This window comes from Eleginops maclovinus, chromosome 22, assembly GCF_036324505.1.
Source record: "Eleginops maclovinus isolate JMC-PN-2008 ecotype Puerto Natales chromosome 22, JC_Emac_rtc_rv5, whole genome shotgun sequence".
NCBI classification, from domain to species: domain Eukaryota; kingdom Metazoa; phylum Chordata; class Actinopteri; order Perciformes; family Eleginopidae; genus Eleginops; species Eleginops maclovinus.
This window is the reverse complement of record NC_086370.1, coordinates 6672116-6688920: the sequence shown is the minus strand read 5'-3', so window position 1 is coordinate 6688920 and position 16805 is coordinate 6672116. Positions and strand designations below refer to the sequence as shown.

At 42.6% G+C, this 16805-nt stretch overlaps 1 protein-coding gene across 2 annotated transcripts; it reads right to left on the bottom strand.

Annotated features, from left to right (window-relative positions):
• Window positions 1–3262: 3262 nt before the first annotated feature.
• socs5b (suppressor of cytokine signaling 5b) lies at window positions 3263–16521 on the bottom strand. Of its 2 annotated transcripts, none has more exons than XM_063875014.1 (2): window positions 16138–16521; window positions 3263–10640 (listed from the first exon to the last, which is right to left on the bottom strand). In XM_063875014.1, exon 2 carries the CDS (start codon window positions 10619–10621, stop codon window positions 8930–8932), a length of 1692 nt encoding a protein of 563 aa, XP_063731084.1. In that variant the 5' UTR covers window positions 10622–10640; window positions 16138–16521; the 3' UTR covers window positions 3263–8929. The 2 variants fall into 2 exon arrangements, with proteins under 2 accessions (XP_063731084.1, XP_063731085.1); XM_063875015.1 differs by lacking the exon at window positions 16138–16521 and adding an exon at window positions 12516–12582.
• Between the last annotated feature and the right edge of the window lie 284 nt (window positions 16522–16805).

The window sequence follows — 16805 nt, the reverse complement described above, 5'->3', positions numbered from 1 at the left end:
GCACTGTGGGTGTGGAGAGGAACGTGGGCTCAGAGCAGGAGAAGTGAAGGAAATGAAAAGCCTAACTAGTTCACAAGTGAGGCAAGAGACAGTTGGGCCCAAGGAAATGTAACAGGAGCAACGTTTTCCCCCTCACACAGTGCCCATGATTTAAGAAAACGGGGCGGGCCTCACAGGTATTACTGGTATGCTAAAAATATAACTGACCTCACAACCAGATATGTGGCAACTGAAGGAAATTGTTTAGTGTTTTGGGAATTACTCCTATTTACTTGCTAGCTGAGGGTTAGAAAGATCAGTACAACTCTCACATCTATATGTCAAACATGATTCTTTAGCTGTTCTGTTAGCTTAGCTTAACATTAGGACTAGAAACAGCTAACCTGGATTCGTTCAAAAGTACTACCAAAACTTTAAACTCTTCCTTCTTAATTATTAATGCAAAACACTGCAGAAAAGAATCCTTCATGAACCACGTATCACAAAACTGAACTTAATTAGTGAGCTCTACAGGGGCTGATAGGTAGGCTTTAGTTATCTCTGATAGAGCTAGGCTAGCTGTTTGCCTTGTTTCCAGTGTTTGTACTAAGCTTCCTCTAGCTGTAAATAAAGAGCCAAAGTCATGAATAGGTCCGGGCATGTCTCAGTTTGGCTAGCTACTTTCAATCAATGCAATTTTGAGCATTTTATAACCTAGTTCCATAAAAAAGTTCAGGTTAAGATTCTGGACACAGCCACAAAATATTAAACTTGAGCTTTCAAAACTCTAGTCCACACACCAGTGGGTGATATCACCTTAGCTATTACCAAATGATACAAGCCATCACATCTTTGTCAATCTCAAGAAAGCTACCATCTAAAGCATACTATGTCTACTTAATCTAGATATATTCATAGATCCAGTTGTTTGAAGAAGACTTTAAACTTGTAATTAAGATTAAGAACTTGTTAGGAAAATCTAAACTGGGCACTTTTTGCAAATGGTGGAGCTGCCACCCTGCTGGCTATTAGACATAATGAACGTTAAAGAAACTTTCCGTTGACTTCACTGTTTAGAAGAAAAGGTCAACTCCTTTCATAAATCTTAACCAGGGATGGTCTAGGGATTATGAGATATAATGGTGTTTGTCTCAGGCTGATAAAAATAAACGACATTATTGACTTTACAACTTTGTAACTCCATACATCTTTATTAGGATGTAGGTGAATCATATAAGAAAAGTTATGTTCCAAGGCTGGATCTTTTCTTTTCTTATTTCTTATGATACATGAAAGTTCCTGGGCCCTGTGTAATGTATAAGTGAGTAAATCACAATAAATGACTAGGCTCCATCATTCAGGAAATATTTTACTTTACTAAAACATTTTGCACTTTCCCACACCCTAAAACTAAAATAAAGCTTACAATGCATGTGAGAATACTTATTTGGAACTGGATTAAGTGTACCTAAAAGCAGTGTACTTTTGTGTGAACACTCAAATTATAAAAAAATGTTTGGCATGGAGCAACAGACAAACAAATCTTTTATCTTGATAGCAGTGTGATAGTTCTCACCCTCGCAGTTTCTTTTGATGCTGCTGCCAACAACAACTGCTTACTGCGGCTCAACGTGCCGACCCAAGATAGAGCGGAGTGTACAGTGCAGGCCGACACGCTGTGCTGATAAGGAGGCGTCTGAGACAGGGCTGACTGGGCCACACAGAGATGCAATCTGAAGGGTTCGGCTTGCTGATAAACTGAGAACTTCATCATCTGCACTTTCATCCTCCTCCTGTCGTCACTGACCCACATCCAACTCCAGATTCCACAATTTATTGGTTTCTATTATGGTGTGCGGGAGGCTTTAACAGGGGAATTTCGTTTGGTGTGCTGTATATGTTCCTTATACAGTTTTCTTGGTTTCTTGTCCTCATGAGCCCACAGAAAGTTTACTCCTCTGCTCAGTAGCTCACCCTCACCCTCCTCCCGTGTGAGTGTCAATTATTCATAAGCCTTGGGTAGCTAACTTGAAACCGATAACCCACATGCTATTTATACTTCATTTTAAATGAACAAATACTTAACTGTGAACTTCCAGGCAGCTTGCTCGTGTCTGTCGGCAGGACATCTGTCCACGGGGGAGGAAGGCTGAACCAGCGGCTGCACGGTATGGGAGAAACTGTAAGGAAGAACTCAGAAGATACTGCACCTCCTGTAACTGAAAAATGATGCTCATTCTCTCCAGTGCTAGTTTTTGTAAAAAGGAATTGTGGCTCTGATAAAGAGTTTGAAGATTTGTTCATAATGTGGACAACTGTAATTAATTATCCACATTTGTAAGCCGCACAGCTTTTTTTTCTGTCAACTTATGTTTAAACCTGGTATTCCTGCATTCAGGCAGGAAACAAATATTAAGCTACACGTTTTTATTATTATACTCTTTGTAGAATTAGATTCCAGTGTTGCATGGGTAGGAAATCAAACATTCAACAGGCAGGAAAGTCTAAATCTGTTGGAAACAGATCATAATTTAATGTTCTTTAATGTTCTGCTTCACTCCATATTTATTGGGGGTGAGCGTAAATAAACCTGTATTAAGGGGGATTTTTAGCTGTAATATAATATGCATACTGGATTGTATTTAACAAAACGTACACACGTTTTTTTGTTAAAGTATGCTGATTTAATTAATACTAATTAACGTATTTAATCTGAGCCTAGAATTAGGGTGATAAGTTCAGTGCTTCTGCTTTGTAGCTCTTTTTGTACTAAGAACGTACGCTGCGTAACGGTTTTTTTTCCTTGACATTTTTCTGGTTCTAGATCTGCCCTTGACTGCAGCAGTGTTTTTTGACTATATGAAATGTACATTTCAGCTGTAGAATGAGTGTGAAAATCATTATTGGCTCGTCAATGTCAATTTTGACAGCACATTTATTTATTTTTATACCCTTTTGCAATTAAGTTGAAAAGGAAGTAGGTGTAGGTTTCAGTATATTAGTGTCATATCCGATTTTAAACAGTTATATTGCTTTTTTTTTAAAACAATCCAAGGCAAGATAGGAGACACTTTTGTATTAAAATGTGGCAGCTACTTGAATAAGGGAGATGTCCGGTTGGAAACTTGAATTGGTAGGAGAAATTGCTTCTACTGTATGATGAGATGTCGTTTCAGTGATCCAGATCAATCAAACACACACATCCTAAACTCTAACCAAATCAGACTCACTGCCAAGACACCTAAACAAGTGCAGAGTAAAGAAAGGAAAGCCAAAGTCAATATTATATCATGGGCCAGTGTGGATTACACTTAACAGTTTTATTTGGAATATTAAGACAATGAAGCGTAAGCCAAGCACCAAGAGTGACAGCTACAAGTGTCGCATCATACGGCTCTTTAAAATGAACAGGTTATACTGGAAAACAACTGTATTTTTTTCTCTTTGAATGGTGAAGCAGATACACGGAACAGACAGTGAAATGTGAAACATGATTATGCCATTTACACGCTCCAAATCCTACCTGACAGCAGAAAAAAAGAAATAAAGGAAAGAAAAGAAAGCGAGGAAAAGCAGAAGAAAAAGAATGGAACGGCGATATTCGTCTGACGACAGCCTGCTCGGCCTGTGGCAGTGGCTGCGGCCCGGGACTTTAAAGGAGGGCCCTTGTGATTGGTCAGAACGAATAAGGCAGTCTGGGAACACGGCGGTGTTGCGGAGTGACAACCATTAGTTCCCATCATTGTCAAGTCCTGTTGCCTCGGCACCCACATCCACACAGCAACCAATGTGCACGTACAGCATTAAAGTGACAGAGGATTGCAACCATTGTTACACTACACTCCATTGCATATTAGGGAGAAGTAATAATGAAAAATAATAGTTCTTTCATACATCTTTTTTCTGTTTGCATATAGCACTTAACCCAGCTTTCTAAAATATATATGGGAACATGAAAGAACAAATGTTTAAAATATCTTCCTTTTTTTGTTTGTCCTCTAAGAGCTGAAACCATGAGTCGTACCGAGGTGGTGGTGGGGGGTGGGTTGGTAAGGAGTCCTTCATGCGGGGGGGTGTTGCTGTAGTTTAGTGGGACAGCTAGCGTCTCAAATCCAGACCCAGTGGTTTCTCGCCACAATCGAGGCTCGCATAGTGCAGCTAAATAGTGTCATACTAATGACAATATAAGGTCGAAATAGTTCACGGCATCTTATCTTTTTTCTTCAAGAACACAGAATATACACGTAAACACCTATCTTTGCTCTCCCTTTTTGGGGTGGTGGTGGTGGGGGGGGGGGGGAGTAACACAGAAAGGTGGTGCTGGCTAAATGTGGTCCATGTTTTACACATCTCTGGCTTTAGGGGGTTGGGTGGTGGGAGGGTGTGGATAGAGTGGTGCAGGATTTTGTCCTCAAACCCGGAAATGGGTTAGCATTTCAGCACGTTCGGATTCCCTCACCTCAAACAAGTCTGTAGTTAATACAAGTTTAAGAGATTTGCACGCTGTGTTCGATGGCGTCAGTGAAATACGTCAGAAAAGAGCCCACTTGTGAACACAAGCTTAGCGGTGGTGACACGCTCAAATATCCAGCCATAGTGTCTTTATAGCCTTAGGCCAGCTATTTAATTATTGGGATTGAATGTATACTTCAAATACAAAACAAGTCTTGTTCATATGTAGAGATTAACCTGCTGAACAAAGCGTGCAAGTATCATAAACGTGTGTATGTCATTGCTTTTTGTCGAGGGAGCCTGTGATGCTTCCGGGTTTGGCTAACAGAAAACGTCCTCCCTACAGCACTCTATACCTGGGGTGGTGCAGGTGTCAGAGGAAGTGATAGTGTGTGCAAATATTTTGTGTTCCAGACAGTTAATGCACCACAGAAGATTAAAACGTCTCTCCAACCTATTAGATTACTCCATCATTCATCATACATACAATGGGTTTTTTTCTCCTGCTAAATCTACGGGTTATATGGCAAACATGTGCTACGGTTCATTTCAGATATTTCCCATGGGGAAAACTGGGTTGAGAGGGTCCTGGGACTCTCCTTGCAATGGGCCTGCCTGAGAATAAAGGGGTTGGGGGGGGTGTTTGGGAGCAGAGCAGAGAGGCATTGTTCATAGGAGTCACTGTCATCACCCCTCACAGTCCACTCTGCGTCCTCCCTCCACTGGACCCTCCGTGTGGCTCTGTCCGTTACACTGATACACTCCCACACAACACCGAGTCTGCAGCATGGTGAAGAACACTGTCGCCACAAAGCCTGAATATAAAGTGAAATATCTCAGGACCACCGGCTCCTTGCTTAACACTCACACAAGTCTCGCCATTTCAGCTAAAACACGGACAGTGCTGTCCATGAGAGATGTGGACGGTGAGAAAGTTTCAGTTCTGGCTCTTTAGTGCAGCATATTGGTGAAGAATTCATGGCTTAAAATAATCTTGGATGCATTAATCCAATAACAGCTAAAATAATATTTCAGTCCTAATTGGCAGAACACCACCATAGCAGAGAAACACTAAATATGATGAAGTTTGATAAGTCTCTGAAAAAGGAACATTTATACACCAATATAGATGAGAAAAAGTTGTCACTAAAGACAACCTTTTTATTTTAGGTCCAATATGCCGGAGTAAAGAGCAAATGCAATGAAATCTTGTCAACGTCCGCACGTTTCCAGACTGCACTGTAGAACACAAATACACGATTAAAGTGCTATTTACTTCAGTGAATCCCTAGCCTTCACCGTGAGCCACGACAGGAAGCCATCTTTCGGCCTCCTTAATTTTAACATGGGGTCTGATAGAGAGTAGAGGGTGGGACTAACACGTCTTAGTTCCCTCTACACCCCCTCCACATCAGCAGCGATGGAGGGGGAGCAGTTGGATAGAATAATCAAAATAAAAAAAGGCCTCCCTCCGCCACGCAGCAGCCATAAGGCAACACAGAGTGGCCCTTTTAGTACCCGGTGAATTTAACGTGGTAAAATGAGCCTGTGATTAGTGCCTGCGAGTGGGGCGGGTCACTTTAAAGGATGTTATTGCTTTTCAGTAGCATGATGGGCAGGTGACAGTGAGCTAATGTGTGAGGGTTTTCATTTCTTCTACTCGACAGTGTGGATGCTATATAAAAAAAAAATCCAGAAAGTGCACATACAAGCAAATGTCAACCTTATTCCCCTCCTCTGCTCAACACACACTCCTGCCACTCCTAACACATACACACAGGCCATATTCAAGCTTTCTGAGAACAAAGTGCGGGGCAACGGAAAATGATTGGGACTTTTATGTGAAGAAATGTTCACAATGCAGCAGAGAACATTCAGATGGGTTAGGGAGATATGAGAAATGTTAAACTGCAGCAATTATCTTTTAGCACCTGCATAAAAGTGTCTCGTTTCCTGCCTGATTAACGAGTGAAAACACCTTAATGGTTTGGCGGAGGTTTTTCTTTTTCGGTCTTCCTTTCTGTGTGTAGGTGTGGGCTCGAAAGGGCCAGGTTCTGAATAAATCAAAGCTGTCGAACATACTGTAGAGTTGAGCTAGCTTTCACTGGTTTGAAATACAACAAGTTATTACACATAGCTGTGTGGCAAGAGCTTTGGTCACAGGCTCAGATATCCATGGGAAACATTTGTTCGTGATTCATCCTCACTGATGAGAACTACAATTCTTTAAAACATGGGCTGATACACACACAAACTAAAAAATGAATTAGTTTGAGAACCGATTTCTATGTGCGTTTGAGCTTTAATATTGTAGTTTATACACATCACCTTGTGGCATTATGGTAATTATTATTACTCTGCTGGTTTTCACCCAAAGTCATGTGCAAAATCCTAAAAGGTAGACTTATTCAGTTTGTTTTTAGCCTAAGTGATGTGTACTGCTATTACAAGAGTTAAAAACACTATTTCTCAATAATTAGTTTATATCTAATTCCTGACTGCTTAATTGGGCACTTTCATAAGAGGTTGGAACAAAACTTTTCTGATCTGTATGTCCAGGTGTTGCAGATTACAGCATCAATAATATCTTTCAATATGCTACATTAGGGCTGGCATTGGACCCACTAACAACCTAATACTACCCTGACTGGGAGAATAATGCATGCATTAGCGAGTGAAAACACATTAAACTAATGTACAAGTTATCGATTCAATAATCCGTCATAGCTTATCCAACATAGCACCGCTGAAATGTTATCAAAAACTTTAACGTGCACCATAAGTTAGTGAGCTTGGAGCTCATGCACCTTTTCATCGTTGTTCTCTTCAGTCCCTCCTGTTGCAGGTTGGACTGCAAAGCAACTGATTATGGAATAAGATAAAGGGTTCTCAAAAAGGCACATAGGGTACACTTATTCTCTCCTCCAAATGAGAACCAAACGGAAATTGCCAGCAGCAGTGTTTTTGTCCCAAGTAACAACTAAAATCATTCAGATTACGTAACTAAAGCTCGAGGAGTAATGCCAACCTCTCCAGAGTCAGTGATAGCCTTTAGTGCTATAGCTATGACTAAAATGCCATTGGGCATCGAGGGGATTTGTTAGTGTCTAAACCTTATATATTATTAAGGTTGTAAAGTAGGGGACATTAAGTCCTAAAGGCTACAGCACCTCTTTCCTGTTAGGGATGCACTGCTCTTCATAAAAACACTATTTCACATGGTTTCATACACAAAATATAAATTAAGGAGGAAAATGTAAAACAACCAAATCGTGGGAGTTAACAATTTCAACAAGCAGATTCTTGTTAAGTTCTCCGCAGGTTATGACAATATGGTGTCCTCTCATGAGACAGCGTATTCCAGGCGAGCCTGAGCAGATCAGTTCATCCATGTTTTCAAATCAACCCTTTCCATCTCTTTGTCTCACTTACAGCTCATCACACGTGCTTTCAATTCCTGCGAAGATCAGTTGGTATTCGTTACGCTAACAAAGGTTCAAAGCAACAACGTTACAAGTGTCAAAGAGCTTGATTTCACAAAAGATGAAATGAACTGTGCGCACAGAGCGAAAAGCATCTGTGGCTAATGAAGAACACACTGATGTGACAACTGTAACACTGGTAATTGTTTAAAAAGGGACTGATGGGAGAAGATATTTAGTTTTGAAAGCAATGCTCCACAGTGGGAATAAAGTTGACAAGTTCAGCTTGCTGAATACAGAGGACACAGTTAACGGATTCATCATTTATTTTTACTGCCTAAGGAGGAAGTACTGTTTTCCAAAAGGACTTATCTGTAGTACTTAAAAGCACTTCATATCCCTGATGTGCTGTCCTGAACTCATGGACCCTCTGAGAATCTGTCCCTGGCTTAGCTGAAGATCAATGCGTGCAAAGAGATGGCAAAGAATGTGCCTTACGAAGCTCCATCCATGGGGCAAGCTCTAACTCCAATAAATCAAACACATCTCTAGATGCCCTCTCAACCCACACACACCTTAAAACCCTGTCGGGAAGGTGCTCCGCTAGGTGCTTTTAGACAAGCTAAGGAAAGAAAAAAAAATTGAGAAATCACAAAGTGAACTGTACAATGTAGCCATGTGGGCCTAAATAGCAAATTGCGATGAGTAAGGGAGGCATGCAGGCAGGTCTACAGGCAGGGTGATGGTGTGGGATCAGGCAGACATTTAGCACAAAGCAGGAGAGCAAAGACACAAAGCACTGATATTTGTGCCTTCCCTCCCTGTCAAAACAACCTGTTCAACACAAAAACATGTGCTTGCCAGACAGCGTTATACTGAATATAATCATATGTATTTTCTGTGATGTAAGTAATAACTAAAACAAAGATTAGAATGAATCTTGTATAGCTTGTTACATTTAAATCCCATCCCTCACCAGAGAGCCATGTTAATAGAGCCTCTCATTGGCTGATGAGGAATTTCTTCAGTTCTGTAATCCTCCTGCAGTGTGTGTACAGGCAATGGAGAAGCCCACCCTATTTGACCTTGAGTGGCGGTTCCCTCTCCAGCCAGCGAACTCGTACTTTCTGTTTATAGTGATACTCCTTGAGAAAGTCCTGCAGGGCAGGGGGCAGCGGCAGAGAGCCTATACCATCGTAAGTGGTCCAGCGGCAGATGGCGGCTCGTGCCAGGTGCTGCAGGCCGAAGGGAAAGGTCCGATGGAGAGGCGCTGTAAGCAGCGGTTCGAAAAACATGCAGGCACTGGGATCCTTGTAGTGCTCCAGCAGTCCTGTGACGGTGGAAGAGTGGAAAACACAAGGGTCGTGCGCGTCGAAGCTGAAGTTGTGGTTCCACTGCTCGATGCGGGCGTGCAGGGAGCGGTTGTAACGGCGGAAGCTAACGGAGAAGAGGTAGTCCTCCTGGGCGGAGTCTCGCAGCAGGAAGGTGCCCTCTGGCCGTCCGTCCAGCAGCGCCTCAGCCTCGTAGCGGTCCATCACGCCCCAGTAGCAGGGCAGAGCGGTGATCTGCAGCAGGTCCGGCACCAGGCAGTGGATATAGTCTATCTGAGTGTGAACCTTCCAGGGCCCGGGTTGCTGCCGGCTGAGGTGCCCGTCCCCAGAGGCGTGCCTCTGCTTGGGCCTCCTGGCTTGCAGACAGAGGGTGGTGGAGTCCTCCTCTGAGTCACAGTCCTGGGCCGACGCCACAGCCCCCAATACCTGTGCACAGGCCCCCGATGATGCGGCGCTCGTAGAGCTGCCAGCCCCTGACGCCCGGCCCTCCCCAGAGGCCTCTCCGGTGCAAGGAGCCATCTTTGGTCCCAGTTTGTAGAGAGAGGAGCCCGGCACTGAGGCCTCCAGGGTGTGGATCTGTGCATTAGGTGGAGGGTCCACACCTTCCTCGATGCTAAGTCTTCGGCGCTCGCGCAGGCGTTCCTCCTCGTCCTCGGGGGATGGGTGGGCTGGGTCAAAGGCATCCAGCAGGGCTGTGGAGGAATGCGGGCTGACCGGTGCTGTGTGCTGCTTGATCAAGTGCCACTTGTGAGCCAGGTCGGAGCCCGGTGGGAAGGGGCAGGTCTCCAGCATGAGTTCAGTCAGGTGGATCTTCCGTTTGGAGGCGACAGGGTTCTTAGATGAGCGGGGGCGTCTGCGAGCGGGCAGGGGTAAGCATAGCCCGACGGTGTCACTGAGCCGCTGCCGCAGAGAGCGGGCGTTCAGACTCCGTCCTCCGGATACAGAGTCACTCATCTCCTGGATGGAGCTGACCCCATAGCGCCGGTCCCTGCGGCTCCCGCTCCCCCGCAGGCGCCCGGACCGCCTATCTGTCTCCAGAGAGCTCTGGGTTTTGGTGGAACATGAGTGTTTTTTCTTGCCACCCCATGGAGCATGACGGGAATATGAGTCTCTTCGGGCCAGGGGAACACCACCCGATCCCCCCCGCACATCTTCAGTGTCCTTGTCAATTGTAATCTCTACTATCTGAGGGATGTCCGACACACAGTTGTGATGGCGCCGTCCTGCTGTGACCATCGGCACTGGCAGGAGGCTCCGGGATGGGCTGGAGGATCCTGATGCCTCCGCCTCACCTGAGCTGCCTCCCTGGCCAAGCTCCACCACACAGTGGACGCCATCGGCCTCCACCCTGCTCTCACTGGGTCCTGAGCTGTTGTTTTGAAAGAGTGTCTGGCATCTACTCTTTAGGTTGCTCCACATGTTGCCCACTTTTTTCATCAATAGGAGCCCCTCGGACCTGGAGATAACAGGAGACAGAGCAGATTAAATCACAGGTGACGAAGACTCGAAACATTTAATGAGGGTCCTGAAGAATGTCCTCCATTTAAGTCCCCCAGACTACTGTGTATCTAGTAATTTGACATGGTGAGTGTATAACGGGGCCAAAGTGTCTGAGAGGTGGGTGAGCTTGAGTAGTTGGAACAGCAGAGTTAGGAGTTGCCAGGCAGACATGCAGGGACACAAGGCCACGGCTATAAATGAACCCAGGATCTGCTCACAGCTGATCTGCTGGTATGTACTGTATTACAGCGCCAGTCTAGACCTGACCAAAAACTTTCCCTGTAGCAGCAGCAGATAAGGCACATGCACACACACTCTTATTCGCTGCTGATTTATCACTCTGCTAGCATGTTGACAGGGATTTGGAAGTAGCAGCACCAAACTGCGCTCGAATTTTGCTCATTTTATAGGGAGCAAAGTCACCACAGGTAGGTGGTCTGTAAAACACTGGAGAACTCAACAATGCAGCATTTCTTTCTAACTCAAGACACTTTCTCTGGATGTATTTTTGGTCCAAATGCTAGCAAACCCAAATCACTGCATCAAATGATAAGACACTTGAATAACTTGCAAATATGCAAAATAACCAAGAACTCTCACTTTGTAACATTTAAGTTTGCGCTATTACTTCAGAAAATAAGTTGCAATACTGCATTTGAACATTTATCACTTGAGATGTAAATCAAACATCGGCTATATCCATCAGCACAAGCTGCATAATGTACAGCTCAAAAGCATTAAACATGTCAATGGGTAACCCTGTCAGCATTAAGTGTATGTGCTATTCACTGAGCTAAAAAGGCACACAATAAGGAGGATTTTGGACCCTCCATTGGTAGTCTATTTCCCTCCCACTTCTTTTCTTTTCCCCATCTGCCTTTGGGCTAAAAGAAGACTTCCAGACATCTTGTTGATCTGCCTCAAGTTTGTCTCGTAACATTGACAAAAAGACATGATGTCTCTGCACAGTCAGCGATGACAGACAGGGGTTCTGATGCACAGGAAACAGTGGTCTTTAGCACGTGGCTGATTAAGTTGATTTGCCGAGGGCAGTTCGAAGGCTATCACTAACAAACTCATGACGTCACTGTCATCCCCCTTATCGATTGGCTTTGTGTTCAAAACATACGACGGCGCTCCACTTGACAGACATGGTATGATGTATGGGACACGTTGCCCACAAAATAACAGCCTGGGATGGATCTTTTGCTATGACAAAAGTATCTTACTCGCACGGTTCAGCTACAGCACAGTGACTCACTGCTGTGGTTTATGTCCTGTTCTGTGGACATCTGCACAATAAGCCTCGATAAGTGCTGCACATTGTCATGTTCCTTGGATGTACTCCTTGTATCCTCTCAGAAGTACTTGTACAGAAAATCCTTATTTCATCCCCATTGGCATGAGATGTAGCACCAGTGATGTTACACTTTAACAAATAACATCCAGAGGAAACAAATGCAAATTGAGAGAACTTGAAAGTGTTAAGAATCCTTTCCCTGATGAAATGTAATCAGACTTGTAAAAATATGGTTTGTATCAATAAACTGAATTTGGAATAATTGTGACAAATATGTTTTTTAAACTTTATGTCTGCATTAAAAAAATGAATCCCATTTCATCACTGCATCACCCACACACACACTCAGTCCCAGAATACTCTGCAGAAAGTTGATAAAGTGCTGCAAGCTGGGGCCAGGATCCATTTTGCAAACTGATTTAATTACACATATTATGCTTACTGATTAGATTTCATTTTGTGCATGTCAGATGATTTCACTTGTATTTTAAAGGTTGTATGCTGTTGTACTGTTGACGTTGTGTACTATACCTATGTTGTTGGCATAGCTGATTCAACCAGAGTTGAGTTTCAGCCTACCCTGACCATCTCCCACCTCTGTAACACAAGGCAAAAATAAAGACGTTTTTGTTGGTGAGCTGACCCGTTTACCTCATTAAGGTTAGCAACACCTTTTATTGTGTTATATGTAAAACAACGGGCACTGTACCCACAGCACAGGCTCTGACTATAGTTCCTGACGTCATGGCAACAGAGTACATTGCGAATAAGCTAATGCTATTCAAGATGCTGCTTAACTAGAGCTGCACAAAGATATTCAATAACCAATCAGACAATGACATTAAAATAATTTGCAAGCTATTTTGAACCTGGAAATTAATGGTAATCAAATGTGCTGACCTTCTTGCTTATAGTACTCTGAATGTTACATTTATAAATATAAAATAACACCGCCTTCAAACTGCAGGATGATAGGTCTATTTTTAATCTTTTCCGATGTTTTAGAAAATCAAACATTTAAAAATAATATGAAAATCAATTATGAAGATAATTGTGATCGCTGATTAATAATTACTATTGCTGCTAAACTTCAAAAAATGTTGGGGCAGTCTAGGTCATTTAAATGTATTGATGATATTCTTATAAGTATGAGTCCGATATACTTCTTTGCATATGGAATATTATAAACCATCTGGAACAATATGACTAAAATCTGCCTAACTAAACTAAAGCAGTGCATCTCTACCACAATACCACACGCTGCAGAGTAACCGCAATGTTGACAACTCTTTATAAAGTCATTTTGCCTAACCGAGACAGGCAAGGGAAGGCTTCATCAAAAAAGGAGCAACATGGCTCAAAATGTACTTGAACTATTTGTCCAGCCAATTCGGTTTCAGAAAGAAAAACATGCAAACAAGTGTCCTTCATTTGCCAAAGTTATTGTTGGAGCACAAAGTCTTACGAGCCGCAACCTAAATTTGCCAACAACAGTCCTGATCCTGTACTGCGAGTATACAAACACGGAACTATCTGAAACTGCATCTGACACCCTGCTGTCTTTCCTCTGAGATGAACTGGAATTGTGAGGCTAATGTTATATCAGCTACATCTTGATAGGCCGGACTTTCCATCCGGGTTGCTGGGTTTTATCCCTCAGCTTGCTAATCGCCTCAAAAGCATAAACAATGAAAAGTTCAAGTGACCCAGACTAAGAGCTAATAGGGGGCAAGGTCTCAAACATAAATTGTGCTCAAGTAGGATTTTTTTCCCACAGTTTAGCAATAAACCCATTACATATAAGCAATAACGGATGTCCCTGAACAGTAAGAAAACAAATAAAACAGCCTATCCATATCTACCACAAGCTGGATTATACCAGAATCACATAATAAACAGTATTTATCAGACTGCTATGAGCATGTCTTCTTTTGACACACATACAATACCTGAGCAGAATGAAAGGCGTAAAGTACCATGAAAATGGGACTTTACAGAACGAAAGATGGCTCAAAACCTATTAACAAGTAATTTGTAAGAAAAAAAACCACAAAATGACTGAAAATAGGGGTGCTTTCATTTGAGTCCGGCGCTACACTGCCACAATAGGCTTTAGCGCAGCACTTTGTAGCGCTTAACATTTAGAGATAATGAAATGTTAATGTTACTTTTTGTTAGCTTTCCTGCATTTTGATCAGGTCGCACACATGATGTGAGGCTGTGCCCGGTGGGTGTCCAGCTGTTTTGAACATACCTGGAGCTCGCCAAAGTGAGTCCTTTTCTAAAAAAAAAGTTGGTCAAAATCTCAAGTGATTCATTTCTCAGCACATGTAAAATTACTTATAGACCAATATGCAAAACAGGACAAAAATCTTCTCAGTACTTAACCAATTAAGAGATTGATGTAGAAATTCCTAAAATGACCACTAACAGCCGAGCACACTTCCAGAGTGCTGGTTAGCTAGTCTGCTACGTTAGCTTTAGTCCATTATTATTACAATCTATAAACAACTCCAAAACAGACTTTTATTGCAGTATGGTTGAAAACGTATACATTTCCTACATGGTTGCTTGTTCTGCTTTGGTGCTTCACTCCAAAATGTCAATGTTATACTCAAGATTAATTCATTTATGTAATGTTTCCACCTGAACGTTAAATTGTTTGTCTCCAGCAGGACACACAACACTAAAAACCATCTCATATTGCAAATATATGCCCTATAATTAAACATTCTCAGATCATTTAAGAATGAATATTACTTAGAACTAGAGGCATATATAATTTTCCATGGCTGTTGCCATTGATAACAATGGCCACACCAAAAGTGCAAACCAGTCCACAACCATTGAGAGCGGTACTGAAACAGAACTAGGCTACTTCTGCTCTCCAGCAGCCCAACACACCCATTCTCCTGGGATCATACTGATCTAAGAGGGCTGTAGAGAAGACAAGATTAAGGGAGGACGCCTTCTCTGCTCAGACCAGACCAGAGTTAATGAGATATTTGCACCGTTTTGCATGCTGAAAGATATGTGGGATGGCAGAAAGCTACACAGGGTATGTAAATGACTGATAAATCACAGTGATTATACGTATCATTTGAATCACTGCAAATGTAGAAACTTAAAAAAGACAAGTTATGGCAAACTATTCACTTGTTTGTTCATCAGAATGCATTTAGGGTTCAAAAGAAAAACCTTCCAAATAGAGGCAAAATATGCACAGTAATACATAGTTCTGCAACTAAATATGCCATTATTATGCATTAACAGTGCTATGTTTTTTTTTTTAAAATAAATCAATACTCTGCACTGTATTAGGACTTAGTAATTATTTAAAAGAAGATTCAAATCCGGCAGAAAACCAAGTAACTCATATTAGTCAAGTAATAAGAACTGCATAATATATCTGAACTTTAATTTTAAGATTTAACGCTTAATGTTAACTAACGTTACACGAATCCATCCCTACCATACAAAAACTGTCTTCGAGATCATTTGATTTTAAACAGATTGACATGGACACTAAAATGTAATTATACTAACAGATTTAAGACATTACCAACAACCTAATGTCAATAGAAGGCAACACAACGACCGATCTAACGCCATTAAAGCTGGTTTATAGAAATGGTTAGAAGGCCTTTAGGTTTCTGGAGGCCCACTTTTCCCTGCTCTGAGCCAAGTTAGCGGACTTGCTAACACGTTAACCATCCACAGCAAATCCCAACACACTGCTAAATGTAGCCGCGACGATATCGTTAACTCAGCTCACATTTGCAAAGCTTGCTTTGTGACTTCAGTTAAATATGGTGATATTTTTCAGGGGAAAAAATGAAACTACTCTACGCTGGTTGGTAACAGACACAACACTATCTTAACTCTAAATCCAGACTGATTTGCTAACTTGCGGTTCAGGCTTACGAGCTGTCAAAAATGCTAACTGTTAGCATTTCCTAGAACGGGAGTTTCAAGCGTTTTAGTTAGCTTCGGCTAACCCACCAGCTAGCGAGGTTAGCATGTTAGCTAGTGAAAAAGCGACCCAAAAAAATACACAAATAAATGAAGCGGTGCTGTAGTGCTTGCATTTGCAAAGCAGACAATGGTGACATGCTTGACATGTAGTGGTGTTTTTCTCGAATTCATATCTTACCCGTGTGCCGTTTGAAAGCCCTATTCAACAGCTCTCTTTGTCTGCAAAAAATGGCTATTAAGAGAAGTCAGGCATACATCCCCCTTGCGGACCACGGTGTCGGATGAAAGCACTGAAGGTACGCGTAAACTTGACGGTATCATCCCGATATTTTAAAAGAAATTCATTAAATACTAATCAAATGTGTTTAAAAATATATATTATTATTCTGGTGCCGCGAAAACCCGTTCTTCGTCATAGCGGGGGTCTTCTTTTCTGCCTCGATCGCCGCTGCTTCTAGCAGCCAATATGACGGCGGTCTCAGCAGACAGAGAGCCGGAGAGGCGGACTGTGTTACGCGTGAGGCAAACCGACTGACAGAGGCTCAATCCAATGGAGTAAAGGGAAAAGTCGTCCATTTCCGACGGAGCATGCGGAAAGGGAATGCTCCGGTGCTGACTCCGCGTGATGGGCGTCTCCTGTCACCAATGAGCGAGGGAGGAGGATGTGGCTCTCCACTGGCAGCTACTTGGAAACGTGGAGAGGTGAAGTGATGCTAGCGCTGTTACAGCCAGGCCGGTGCCCTGTCTGCGTGCTCCCAAACGAGATGCGCTACTTTGCGGTAAATATGTTATAACAAAGTCTCAAGTATGATGCTATAGTAAAAGTAGGGTAATATAAAAGTGGGG

What these genes read in the sequence shown, in the direction of transcription:
- socs5b (XM_063875014.1), bottom strand. Translation starts at nt 10,621, where the DNA reads ATGAAAAAAGTGGGCAACATGTGGAGCAACCTAAAGAGTAGATGCCAG.